At 35.2% G+C, this 12,571-nt stretch overlaps 1 protein-coding gene across 1 annotated transcript; it reads left to right on the forward strand.

Moving 5' to 3' along the window:
- The first annotated feature begins 381 nt into the window (after positions 1 to 381).
- On the forward strand, positions 382 to 9,381 carry LOC110448775 (killer cell lectin-like receptor subfamily B member 1B allele A). Its single transcript, XM_021495203.1, has 4 exons — positions 382 to 824; positions 4,837 to 4,964; positions 6,629 to 6,719; positions 9,064 to 9,381. Exons 1-4 carry the CDS (start codon positions 440 to 442, stop codon positions 9,288 to 9,290), a joined length of 831 nt encoding a protein of 276 aa, XP_021350878.1. The 5' UTR covers positions 382 to 439; the 3' UTR covers positions 9,291 to 9,381.
- Positions 9,382 to 12,571: the final 3,190 nt, after the last annotated feature.

Genomic DNA, 12,571 nt, shown 5'->3' on the forward strand with positions numbered 1-12,571 from the left:
GCTGTTAAAGTATTCTACCGTTGCTAATGTTTATTATACAAGTGCGATCTTCCGATACATATATAATACATTGTGATTTAAATACAGCCTGTTTATATTGTTATATTTTTTGGTAATTAAATTATTCTAAAAAATGATCAAGTAAATTTTAAAAAATAAAAAAATAAAGGTGTATGTGCACGCATGATGTTATGAAAGTTTTATAAACATTAACAGCATAGCTATATGAAGCGTCTAATTTTTCCCCACAAATTGCTGTTAAAGTATTCTGCCATGGCTAGTGTTTGTTATACATGTGCGATCTCCTGGTACACACTTACATGTGTATTAGCGAAATATTTCTGCCAAACCTGTGGCATATCACGTGACTGTGCTTTCAATTGTAACCATATGGCAAAACAATTTAGTCATTCCATACAAAGACTGAAATTGTCTAACGATGAAGGCGTGTATGGTTATTGCTGGTTTGATATTGATATCGATGTATGATCAAGTATTTTCAGACGACAATGATTCAGTGGAGAAGGTAGAGGAGCAAAGTTTAACCAGTGAACTTGTCAATCTTTTAAATGGAACTTATTTCAATCTGAACGAGAAAGTATGTCAATTGCAAAGGAAAGTCGATGCGATCGAAAGAGTCGCAGATCCTGACCATCAGTGTGAGTGTAACGAGACGGAAATCAACGAATTCAAACAAGCGGTATCAGATGAACTTAATGCCTTTTCAAAGATATTGTCCGGTTTTGAAAATCAAATGCGCCTTTTGCAAAATGAGCAGGCAGAATTACGTGAGTTGATCGGCGGAGGAGACAGCGACGACGATGGTAAGTCAAACGCAACATTTATACTGTTTACTGGGAAATTGTCGCTCAATAAAAATTTCGCACTTCGGCGGCAAAATCCATTTTCGCCCAATATTAAATGATCTCTTCATCTTTAATAACTTTGTACATTATACTGTTTGCAGTTATTCGCTGATATGATAATTTTGCCTTCATTACGGAAGGCGAAAAAGGCGACAAAAATATCCCAGTATACATTAGATATATGTTGACCTTGAAAACAGTTTATAGGATATTAATCCGCCTCATACGCTTGATTGGTTCAATCGACCACGCTCAATATTCGATAACAAGTTTCTATAAACTGTATACTTCGCATTAATTCGCAGTCATGAAACATAGCGTGAAATTAAAAACCCAGTGACTATTCATACAATGGATACTGATTTTTGTGAATATTATTTTAAACTGAAGATTAAACCACAATTCATTATCGTATTGCACTTTTTTACAAAACACTAAAAACTATCTTCAACAGCGTAATATTTTGACCAGATATGTTGCGCGAAATTAATACCTGTTAACTTGTTGTGGTAAGAAAAACCGCAAAGTATAAGCACCGCGAAATTAGACAAATATACAGTATATATCTGAAAAAATGATATACCACGATAAAAACATTGCAAAATTATATAAGTGAAGACTTGGATAGCATTAAATATAGTTTAGGCCTCCAAAAGCAATTACATTAGTGTAGGGTTTGGAAAGCGATAAATGAAGTGTAGGTCTCAAAAAGCAATAACAGTAGTGTAGGGTTGGGAACGCGATACATGGAGTGTAGGGTTGGGAAAGCAATAACAGTAGTGTAGGGCTGGGAAAGCGATAACAGTAGTTTAGGGTTGGGGAAGGGATAACTGTAGTGTAGGGCTGGGAAAGAGATATTTGTAGTATAGGGTAGGGACAGAGATAACTGTAGTGCTAGGGTTGGGACAGAGATAACTGTAGTGTAGGGTTGGGACAGAGATAACTGTAGTATAGGGCTGGGAAAGCGATAATAGTAGTGTAGGGTTGGGGAAGAGATAACTGAAGTGTAGGGCTGGAGGAAGAGATAACTGTAGTGTAGGGTTGGGACAGATATAACTGTAGTGTGGGGTTGGGACAGATATAACTGTAGTGTGGGGTTGGGACAGAGATACCTGTAGTGTTAGGGTTGGGACAGAGATAACTGTAGTGAAGGGTTGGGACAGACATAACAGTAGTGTAGGGCTGGGAAAGAGATATCTGTACTATAGGGTTGGGACAGAGATAACTGTAGTGTAGGGTTGGGACAGAGATAACTGTAGTGTAGGGTTGGGACAGACATAACAGTAGTGTAGGGTTGGGTAAGCGATAAATCTAGTGTAGTGCTGGGAAAGCGATAACTGTAGTGTATGACTGGGAAACCGATAACAGTAGTGTAAGATTGGGAAAGTAATAACTGTAGTGTAGGGCTTGGAAAGCGATAACAGTAGTGTGAAGGATTTGGAAAGCGTTAACTGTTGTGTAGGGCTGAGAAAGAATTAAAGTAGCACTGGCCTCAGAAAGCAATACAACTGATGCAGAGTTATGAAACTGATAACAGTGATTTAGTTCCCTGATTTCATCAGAATTGGTATTGTGACGTCACAATCAACTAGTGTATGATATTGGTGGGTATGTTGTGTTACTGAGTGGATTTTTGACGTTCCGATCTCAACTGAAATTGACAGACTATTTTTGACGTTGAAATAAGTACAGAATATGTTTAACCAATAGCGAACGATTTTGAAGGATATAAAGGCATATTAAATATCAATTGTTTTTGTATTATGAAATCAAAATCAAATGATGAATGAAATTACAAAGTTAAGTATTGAGTTTATATGTTGACGTCACAATCAAAACGGGAATGCTGTAAAGTCAGAGTTGTCGTATCACAATCTTACAGGGTTTTTGTAGCGAGCATGCGCATTTGCGAGTTTAAATCCGCTGAGATCATTAACTCCTATCGATATGGAAATAAGACTTTCTCTGTTGCAAATTAGATTTTCTGTTAATATAATCAATATGTTTGATTTGGAAAATAAAAAATACACCAGATTAAAACTCGTGATAGTACGTCAATAATCTGACGTATATAATTTCATGATAGGGTTCCAAGATATTAAGACTAGTGAAAGGAATATGTTTGCAGTTTTACAAAGGGAACGATTTCATGTTTTAGTGTCTAATTGTAAGTCCTTTTCGTCCGAAAAGTGTATTGCCTTTCATTGCAAAACTTTACTTTAAACGTAAGAATAATTATTTACAAATAAGTATGTTTTCTTCGTTATGTAAAATATTTTGATATAAAAAGGAATAATTTATCATGCAGAGGCAAATTTGGGCGCTTGACAAAAATGTATATTGCCACATTTTACACGATTTGAAATTAAATAGAAAGAACCCCTTAATAAGAAAATAAATAATTTCTCAAATCGACAATAAAAAGCAAAAAGATCGAAAGAGATGCATAAGTCTCATTCATCTGAGCCCTATACATAATCATAACATTTCGTATAAAATATATAGTTGTTATCCTCTGATGTAAATCTCGGCCAAATTACCCCCATATTATCACGATGGAATCGACCTTTCCCACGACAGGCAAAAGGCTACAAAATAGTTTCACTATAGTTTACTGTTCTACTCTTGTCTCCACTTAATTGCACCATGCTACACGTCAAAACGTTTATAATGTATAACTACAGTTTTTGACAAAAGTACGGAGATCCTAAAGCACCAAACCTCGCACACACAAAGACACACACACACACACACACACACACCAGCTAGCTACAATCCAACTTGATTTATCGCTTGATTCTGGGACAAGGAAATCCCACACCTTTCCTTCCTTACACAGCATGATTTAATTATCTATAAAAGTTGTTTACACGACTTTTCAACTTATTTAAATATACGCATGCCTCAGTGTTTTATTAACAATTGTATTGGTTTGCAGAGGTGAGGTTTCTAAGCTCTCATTGGATAACACAAATATATTAGGCTTATTCCTTTTTTTTATTGTAGTTTAATGGAATAATAATGTACAAAGGCTAAACGCTTCTGTATCAATGTGAACAAATCCTAAACAAGTGTTTTTAGGAGTGTCAATAACAGCATTATGAATATGTAAATAGCCTTATTGTGTTTCACGTATTATAGTTTGAAATGCTCATGAATCGCAATTTCAAATTCCCTAATTTTTTGAGCAATAACAACATGTACATTTTTTCCTTTACTCCGCTTTTCAATGTGTTTTCTTTTACATTTTGTGATTGTGACTTCGTGTTCTTCCATTTATATCATAAGTTTAAAGATTGGAAATACCCTTTCATCAAATATATTTTGATTATTTTGAAAATTGTTATAAATTCTCCTCTCATCCTGCAGTATTCCGATGTTAGTAATTTTAATATTAAAAGCCGTTCTCCATAGAAAAGTTATTTTAATTCTGGTACAAGTTTGGTGGCTCTCCACTGAACGTTCTCAATTAGTTGCATGGCTTTTTATTTTTGACTTTATTAATAGAACTTTGTATGTGTGTTCTGAAGTCTAGCATATCCTCCAACAATTACACTTAAAATTTGTTCACGGATGATGCTATCTAGTGTAGTTTTCTCGCCATTCTGGCCAATGAGATGATAGCTTCTATCATCTAGGATTGATCCTTTGATATGGAGTACATTTCATTGATTTGAGTGGAATTTTAATAACCAGTCGTTTGCCAATTTTCTTTACTTTGTACGGTTTAAATTTCTCCATGCGGTTCCCTGTTTCTTTTTATTCAAATCCAATTATGAACAGAAATATCTTATTAGATTTATATATTATGATACTTAAATAATTATTGAGGTCATAGCTATACCTATTACCGGCTTTCCCAAAAGATAAAACTGACAACACTAGACGTTGACCTGGGGTCATCTCATCATCAACAACGTAAATTTTCGTTATTTTGTCTTACTATTCATGACAATTATTATATCTATAGTATCTACTACTACGACTACTACGACTACGCCTGCCCCACGTATCTGTGACCCAGGCTGGTTCTCATCTCCGGAAAAGTGTTATTACGTGTCCTCAACTTCCGAAAAAACAGAGTGGAGTATGGCTATGGTGAGTTCAACTACTGTTCATATTTTAACAATGCCTATTACTTTCGAAATAACGTTAAATATAACATAGTAATAGATCACACTAGGGTAAAACAATTTTACATGGAGACGCTTGAAAAAGTACAATGTTGATAAGACCAGGTATTCCAGAAATGTAAACGTCTTCTGCTTAATCAAAGCTAATTGACTATATCTATTTCGATCACATGTCTGATTCTAGTCTCAGGGAATATTAGCATGTATTAAAAAGTGATGTTGAGAAATTCTTCATTAACAAACTTCGGGGCTTTAAGCCAGTCTGCCACGTAATACCACGTCCTCGCATCGAGAACTTTGGTAGTCAAAACAAACCACAACCACTGTAATAAGCATATTCAAAACTACATAATGTATTGAATTGTTATATATTGACAGAACCAAATATGTTCATTGTTGATTTACCGATATTATTCCCTAAAAAATGCTTTTTGTTGTTGTTTTAAATTTTTGTTTTACCAGAAATTGCAAAGGGAAATAAATAAATCTAGAACTCGTGTTTATTTGAAACATTTGAAAAAAATATACAAGTTTGATTTGTCTAAGCATTTTAGATATCTTATTTATATTCTAAGATATTTAACGAGGCTTCGTATGCAGCCCAGTATACTGTATGCAATGAAAATAAAAATAAAAAGGTATAGTTGTGTGACTGCAATACGCACCACAAATAGCGTGCACACATTGTGCACACAGCGTCTACACAACGTCCACACATGGTGCGCACAACTATACGACTTCACAATCGTTCGCCCCGTAGTGCGCTTCTCTCCGCACAAATTTGCGTTTTGGTTTGAAAAACTCCAGAACCCTCGTGTGGAATATGTAACAGTGTATATAAATTTCTCACCGTGTTTATTAGGATTATGTTTTACACGGCATTATGGTGACCTTTAGACTCTCCAGAATGTGCCTGGCTCCTAGATAACAGAACTGCCTAATAACATTTTCATGACTGACCAGAGTTTTACATGGCATGTGCCTGACACAAAGAGCTTATAACAAACCTGGACGTTCAGTATTTAGTATTTGTTATTTGTATTCGTTTTGGTCTAAAGCTCCCCTTCACCTTGATTTTCACACCGTGGCAAGTTACGTAAGTACTCCGGTACAGGTACAATGTTGCAATGTTTACCTATATATGGGAACGTTTACATATGAGTATTTAAAAAACCCCACTAAAAACGCCATTTCTAAATTTAAAAATATATAGATAGAAAGATCAGTCTATATATGTAGCTAGAAAATAGAAAATATGCTTAAAATCAAGTTGATATGTTTAAGCACGAAACCGTATACATCAACCACGATTGTCATCGCACAACGTTCGTCCATCGTCTGCACAAATGTGCGCAAATAATAGTCGTCCAGATTTTGATCGTTCGCACATCGACATACCGTCCGCAGATCGCGCGCACACTACACAAAGTCAACGTGTAACGTTGTGCGACCCCACAACTGTATGTTTAAAGATGAACACAACATCGGCGTTGCACCCATTTGGTAATAGATACAATATGCCAAAAATGATTTCCACTCACAAAACAGCTGTTTTATCGTTATTTTTGAACATCGCTTTTGTTTAAAAGTTTAATGTCAATATCAATGCTTTATTTATTCTTCTTCCAGTCGCGCTGTACAGCCAAGGGGGCAAACCTGGTTGAGATTCAAACAGACAAGGAAGCTTCATTCATTATGCGTAACCTGCCGAGTCGTGTTGGTGAGTAACGTTGATATAATTGCTTTAAATAACTCATTATTTTTATATTTCAAACTAAATAAGCATTTACTTGTAAAATATTTAGTAGGAGATACGTTAAGGTTGTTTCTTGATGAGTGTTGGAACGTTTAAGCTAGTGATCAACAGAATTTTACAAAATGCAAAAAGTTGTTAGCTCTTTCCTATAAATATAAACCTTACATATGACAGAATTCAAAAAACAAGTTATGTCAATATATATTAATCACCTTTGTTTGAAAGGATAATATCGGACCGGGTGTCTTAATCATACTAAAAAACTCTTGTTTCCTCGGGTGTTAGCGCGAGGGGTTTCTTAATGCGGGAGGAAACCAGGGTACCCAGAGAAAACTATTAGGTCGGGCAGGTAACCCGTACCTTTACACATCCGATCAGGGAGTCGGACCCTATACATATCTACCTTAATATTATCCATGACAATGCATCATTTACTTTATATATCAACACTGAGTAAGATCTGTCCAAATCAAGTATATAAATAATTTTCACCCTTCTAATTTGTAACAGTCTTTCTGATTGGATGTCTTGCCGGGGTATATATTTCTAAAGACCCGGCTCTGCCGGGTTTATAGCTGTATATTAAAGCACTTGCAAGGGGAGATTACTCAAAATATAATCTCTCTTCATAACAACAAAGATGGCGTCCGACACACACAATCGTTTGAGGTTTGCCAGTCATTCACATGATTATATGGACTACAAGCAATCTAAACGACGGTTATGTATTGTCCGAAATATTGCCGTAAATGTGTCCGGTAGGGGCTATTTCCAGTAGTTATAAAGAATAATTTTACAGGAAAATTATCAAAAAAGAATCTCAGGGTAACACATTCGTTGTCACTGGGTAAGGAGGGGTCTACTTGCTCATAGATCCCTCATAACCCAGAGATAACTAACAATGACTATCACATATATTGAAAATCACAAATACTATATATTTATGAAAGAAGAAAAAAACAAACTGGAAGGCAGAATATATACCGCATTGCCTATTTACGGGTTATCGTCATAAATGGGAGAAAGCGATAGCAACTTTTAATTTATTCATGTATTTTCAATTTACCGATCACACAAACACCATTTTGATAATTTCTATATATTACAATTGTCATTAAACATGGACCGCGTCTAATCTTAATCACGTCAATGTAAAGATTTGTTATATCAATATTATTTTATGTCACTTATCCATATCGCTCAATCGGTAAACAGTTTGTGGAGGATTCTAAATCCTCTAACAAATGAAATATGTATATTTGCTTAAATAGTCAACGTCAAGTATTTACATTTCTACTGACCTTTGACTCGATATATCTAATCTACTAAAGAGTATGGAGATTATTTTCCCATAAACTATCCAGTTGGTGTATGAATATGTTAGCAAATAAGTGTGTGTGAATTCCATTTAGATACTGTTTTCGATTGTTTTCTCAGAGTTTCGGGCTAAAATAATGTAAACCTGTTAGATTATGTTATAACGTTTTAATCAATACAAAACAGCGAATTGCTTTAATAATAATAATAATAATAATAATAATAATAATAATTGGAGGTTCTTATATACCGCTTTATCACAACCTAGTTCGTAAGTCATCTCAAAGCCGTCACAAATTAGTATCCGTAGTTATAGGGCCTTTGCAACTAGCCAGTACATTTCTCAATTCCCTGGGGAGCATACAGCCGGAGCTGCCATTTCGACGCTAACAGCTAGCATTCGACAATTCTAGCACTGCCCAACCACGAACTGATTTACAGCTGAGTAGACGGGAACAAGCGGAGTAAAGTGTCTTCCTCAAGGATACAACAAATTGCCGTGTCGTGGCGCGAACCCGCAACACTTCGGTCACGAGCCCGGCGTCCTACCACTGGACTACCGCGCCTCCTTAAATACGTCACGACGCCATTTTTGACGTCACCTCACGGGGTATCAGACTTGTACAAGTCAGATATTTTAGAAATTATCAAAAACTTATCAACATTCCATTGAACGTAAAAAAAAGAATTTCTTAATAACTCATCGAGGTTTCAACCCCAATGAACCCAACAGAACAGGATTCAATCATCAAGTGAACCTATGTATTTAAAAATAATCCAGTATGAAGCTTTGAACTTTAATATATCACTCTTGTTTGCCTGGATAGCATAACGAACAACAAAAAGAGTACTCCAGTTCCCTCCAATAGAAACACACACACACACACACACACACACACACACACACACACACACACACACACCCCTTAGAATAATTAAATCCATGAATGAATATTTTTTGGTTATGATATATGCCACTTCAAACTTTCAGGTAATACGGACATACTATATACGGGACGTAAGAGGAACGACAGAGATGGTTGGGTTTTCGTCAGCAATGACAAGATGGTCGACACATCGGTGAGGACATGGGCTAGCGGGGAACCTGACGGAGGATCCCAGAGATGCGGATGTACCAGACAATCAGAGAGTTTCATGATGTTGGATTGCTATTGTACCGGATATAACCTCTTCTTTATCTGCGAGATTGAACGTTAGTCATATGCTGTCGTGCAAATCACAACATATGTCGTTCTATACATAATGCTGATCATATGGAAATTCTATAAAAGAATTAAATTTTTGTAAGGAGGAATGTTGGTTTTCTTTTTCATTTGAAACTGACTAGCTATATATTATGTCTTTTGTATTAAAGTTCACTTGTAATTTACGTATCTGTACTAAATACAGTACGGGCACAAATTTCCTGCTTCATTCATAACTGCTGCAGAATCATGCAAAGTCTGTCATTCGAAATGGCGCTTACTTGACGTATAGGGTTACAGATAGTGAACATGAATAACATGATTGACACGTGATATGATCGATAATTAATTTGAATATAAGGATATTAAAAGTTATCAGAATTAACAACAGTTCAACTCCATGCATCTAAGTCTAAACTTAAGAGATACTTTCTCTGGAAATTGGTGTTTCTAATTTTGGTAAGAACGACAGCGATGATAGCCGAAATGTTCACCAAACAAATGACGAGACCGAAAAGTATTAAAAAATAAACCAGACCGGCGCTGTGTTCATGTCCTATGCAATATTTGCGCTCGAAAATCGATGAAATGCCGCAATCTATCGCCACCTATTGATCGTGCCAGAAAAAAAACCATTGTTTCCAACTGTGGATGGATAAAAAATAACCCCAATATCCAATTTAAGTTTTGTTTTTTATACTTTACTTCAATATATGTGAAATTGATTTTATTACTGGGTCGCTGTGTAATAAAAATGCTGTTACATGTATGGGTTAGTAGATACACATTAGTTGTCAGCAGATGGTAATCCACACCGGGCATGCCATGGGGTTTTTTCGTAACAAATCCTTACAACATAATTTACGAATTATATTAAATCTTTTAGCTCGGAATTCCCACAAGTCTTAAGTTGATATCACCAATCATTACCTGCTGTGTAATACAATTAAAGAAAGATAAGAAAACATTTTATAGAGTGTAAATTATCAAACATAAACAGTGAAAAACGTTTAATGACTCATCGAACACCTTCAACGACGTCATTTCTACTCCAAATTTCAGATATATACAAAAAACAGTATAAACAAATAAATACTTACCAACTACCTTCCACGACGTCATTTCTACTCCTTTCACAGATATATATATAAAAAAAAACTATGTAAAAAAAATCATGTTTCTACTCCAAATTTCACAGATATATACAAAAAAAAAACAGTTTTAAAACTTAAATGACTCATCAAATACCTTCAACGACGTCATTTTTCTTCAAATTTCACAGATATATACACTTATGATCAGCCTGTAAAGTAAAAGTTGAAGAAACTGAAATAAAGACCTTTGTCTAAGCAAATCTTGAAAGAAAATCCAATGTTCTAGGAAAGACCTATACAGGAAATGTTATAAATATATATAGTACATATTTATATAAACGATATATTCGATTAGATTATGTAATGTGCATAACAGATCCATCAGGTACATTTGTACTCGACGTTAAGAAAATGTCCCGATATTAAATTATATATGAATCGCAAAGTTGGAGTAAAAAACGTTTCTTAATACATACAATATATGAAGGTAAGAACGTTAGAAAGGTCATGATGTCAAATTGACAAAGTACAACTCTATAATTATTTCTCAGCTGTATTATTCGGTTCCTTAACTATGTACAAGAGGCCCATTGGCCTTAACGGTCACCTGAGTCCTACAGTATTTATTATTGTTGTTGAAATATGTACCAATTTGAGTAAAAAAATGTTAAGTATAACGTTAACTTAAGTTTGTCAGGACCATGAGCTGATAATTCCTAGACCGATTTTCAGTTAGATCAGCCTTTTAGTCCTTGTTTTTAAGTTTGAAATAGGTATTTTCAAAATAGCGGCCATGGCAGCCAAATTGCATTTCTGATTGACACGAAAAATAACAAGGAGTCGATCATTCCTACAAAGTTTCAGTTTAATCGGCCTAGCAGAACTTGACTTTAATTTAGAAATAGTTTGTCAAAATGGCGGCCGTGGTGGCCAAATTGGATTTCTGATTGACCCGAAAAATAACAACACTTTGTCAGGAGCATGCGTCGATCAGTCCTACCAACTTTCAGTTCAATCGGCCCAGCAGAACTTTACTATGAGTTTGAAATATTTTTTAAAAATGGCGGCCGTGGCGGCCAAATTGGATTTCTGATCGACCCGAAAAATAACAACACTTTGTCAAGACCATGCGTCGATCATTCCTACCAACTTTCAGTTCAATCGGCCTAGCAGAACTTAACTTTAAGTTTGAAATAGTTTGTNAACGACGTCATTTTTCTTCAAATTTCACAGATATATACACTTATGATCAGCCTGTAAAGTAAAAGTTGAAGAAACTGAAATAAAGACCTTTGTCTAAGCAAATCTTGAAAGAAAATCCAATGTTCTAGGAAAGACCTATACAGGAAATGTTATAAATATATATAGTACATATTTATATAAACGATATATTCGATTAGATTATGTAATGTGCATAACAGATCCATCAGGTACATTTGTACTCGACGTTAAGAAAATGTCCCGATATTAAATTATATATGAATCGCAAAGTTGGAGTAAAAAACGTTTCTTAATACATACAATATATGAAGGTAAGAACGTTAGAAAGGTCATGATGTCAAATTGACAAAGTACAACTCTATAATTATTTCTCAGCTGTATTATTCGGTTCCTTAACTATGTACAAGAGGCCCATTGGCCTTAACGGTCACCTGAGTCCTACAGTATTTATTATTGTTGTTGAAATATGTACCAATTTGAGTAAAAAAATGTTAAGTATAACGTTAACTTAAGTTTGTCAGGACCATGAGCTGATAATTCCTAGACCGATTTTCAGTTAGATCAGCCTTTTAGTCCTTGTTTTTAAGTTTGAAATAGGTATTTTCAAAATAGCGGCCATGGCAGCCAAATTGCATTTCTGATTGACACGAAAAATAACAAGGAGTCGATCATTCCTACAAAGTTTCAGTTTAATCGGCCTAGCAGAACTTGACTTTAATTTAGAAATAGTTTGTCAAAATGGCGGCCGTGGTGGCCAAATTGGATTTCTGATTGACCCGAAAAATAACAACACTTTGTCAGGAGCATGCGTCGATCAGTCCTACCAACTTTCAGTTCAATCGGCCCAGCAGAACTTTACTATGAGTTTGAAATATTTTTTAAAAATGGCGGCCGTGGCGGCCAAATTGGATTTCTGATCGACCCGAAAAATAACAACACTTTGTCAAGACCATGCGTCGATCATTCCTACCAACTTTCA

Source organism: Mizuhopecten yessoensis, unplaced genomic scaffold, assembly GCF_002113885.1.
Source record: "Mizuhopecten yessoensis strain PY_sf001 unplaced genomic scaffold, ASM211388v2 scaffold4259, whole genome shotgun sequence".
In the NCBI taxonomy this organism is placed as follows: Eukaryota; Metazoa; Mollusca; class Bivalvia; order Pectinida; family Pectinidae; genus Mizuhopecten; species Mizuhopecten yessoensis.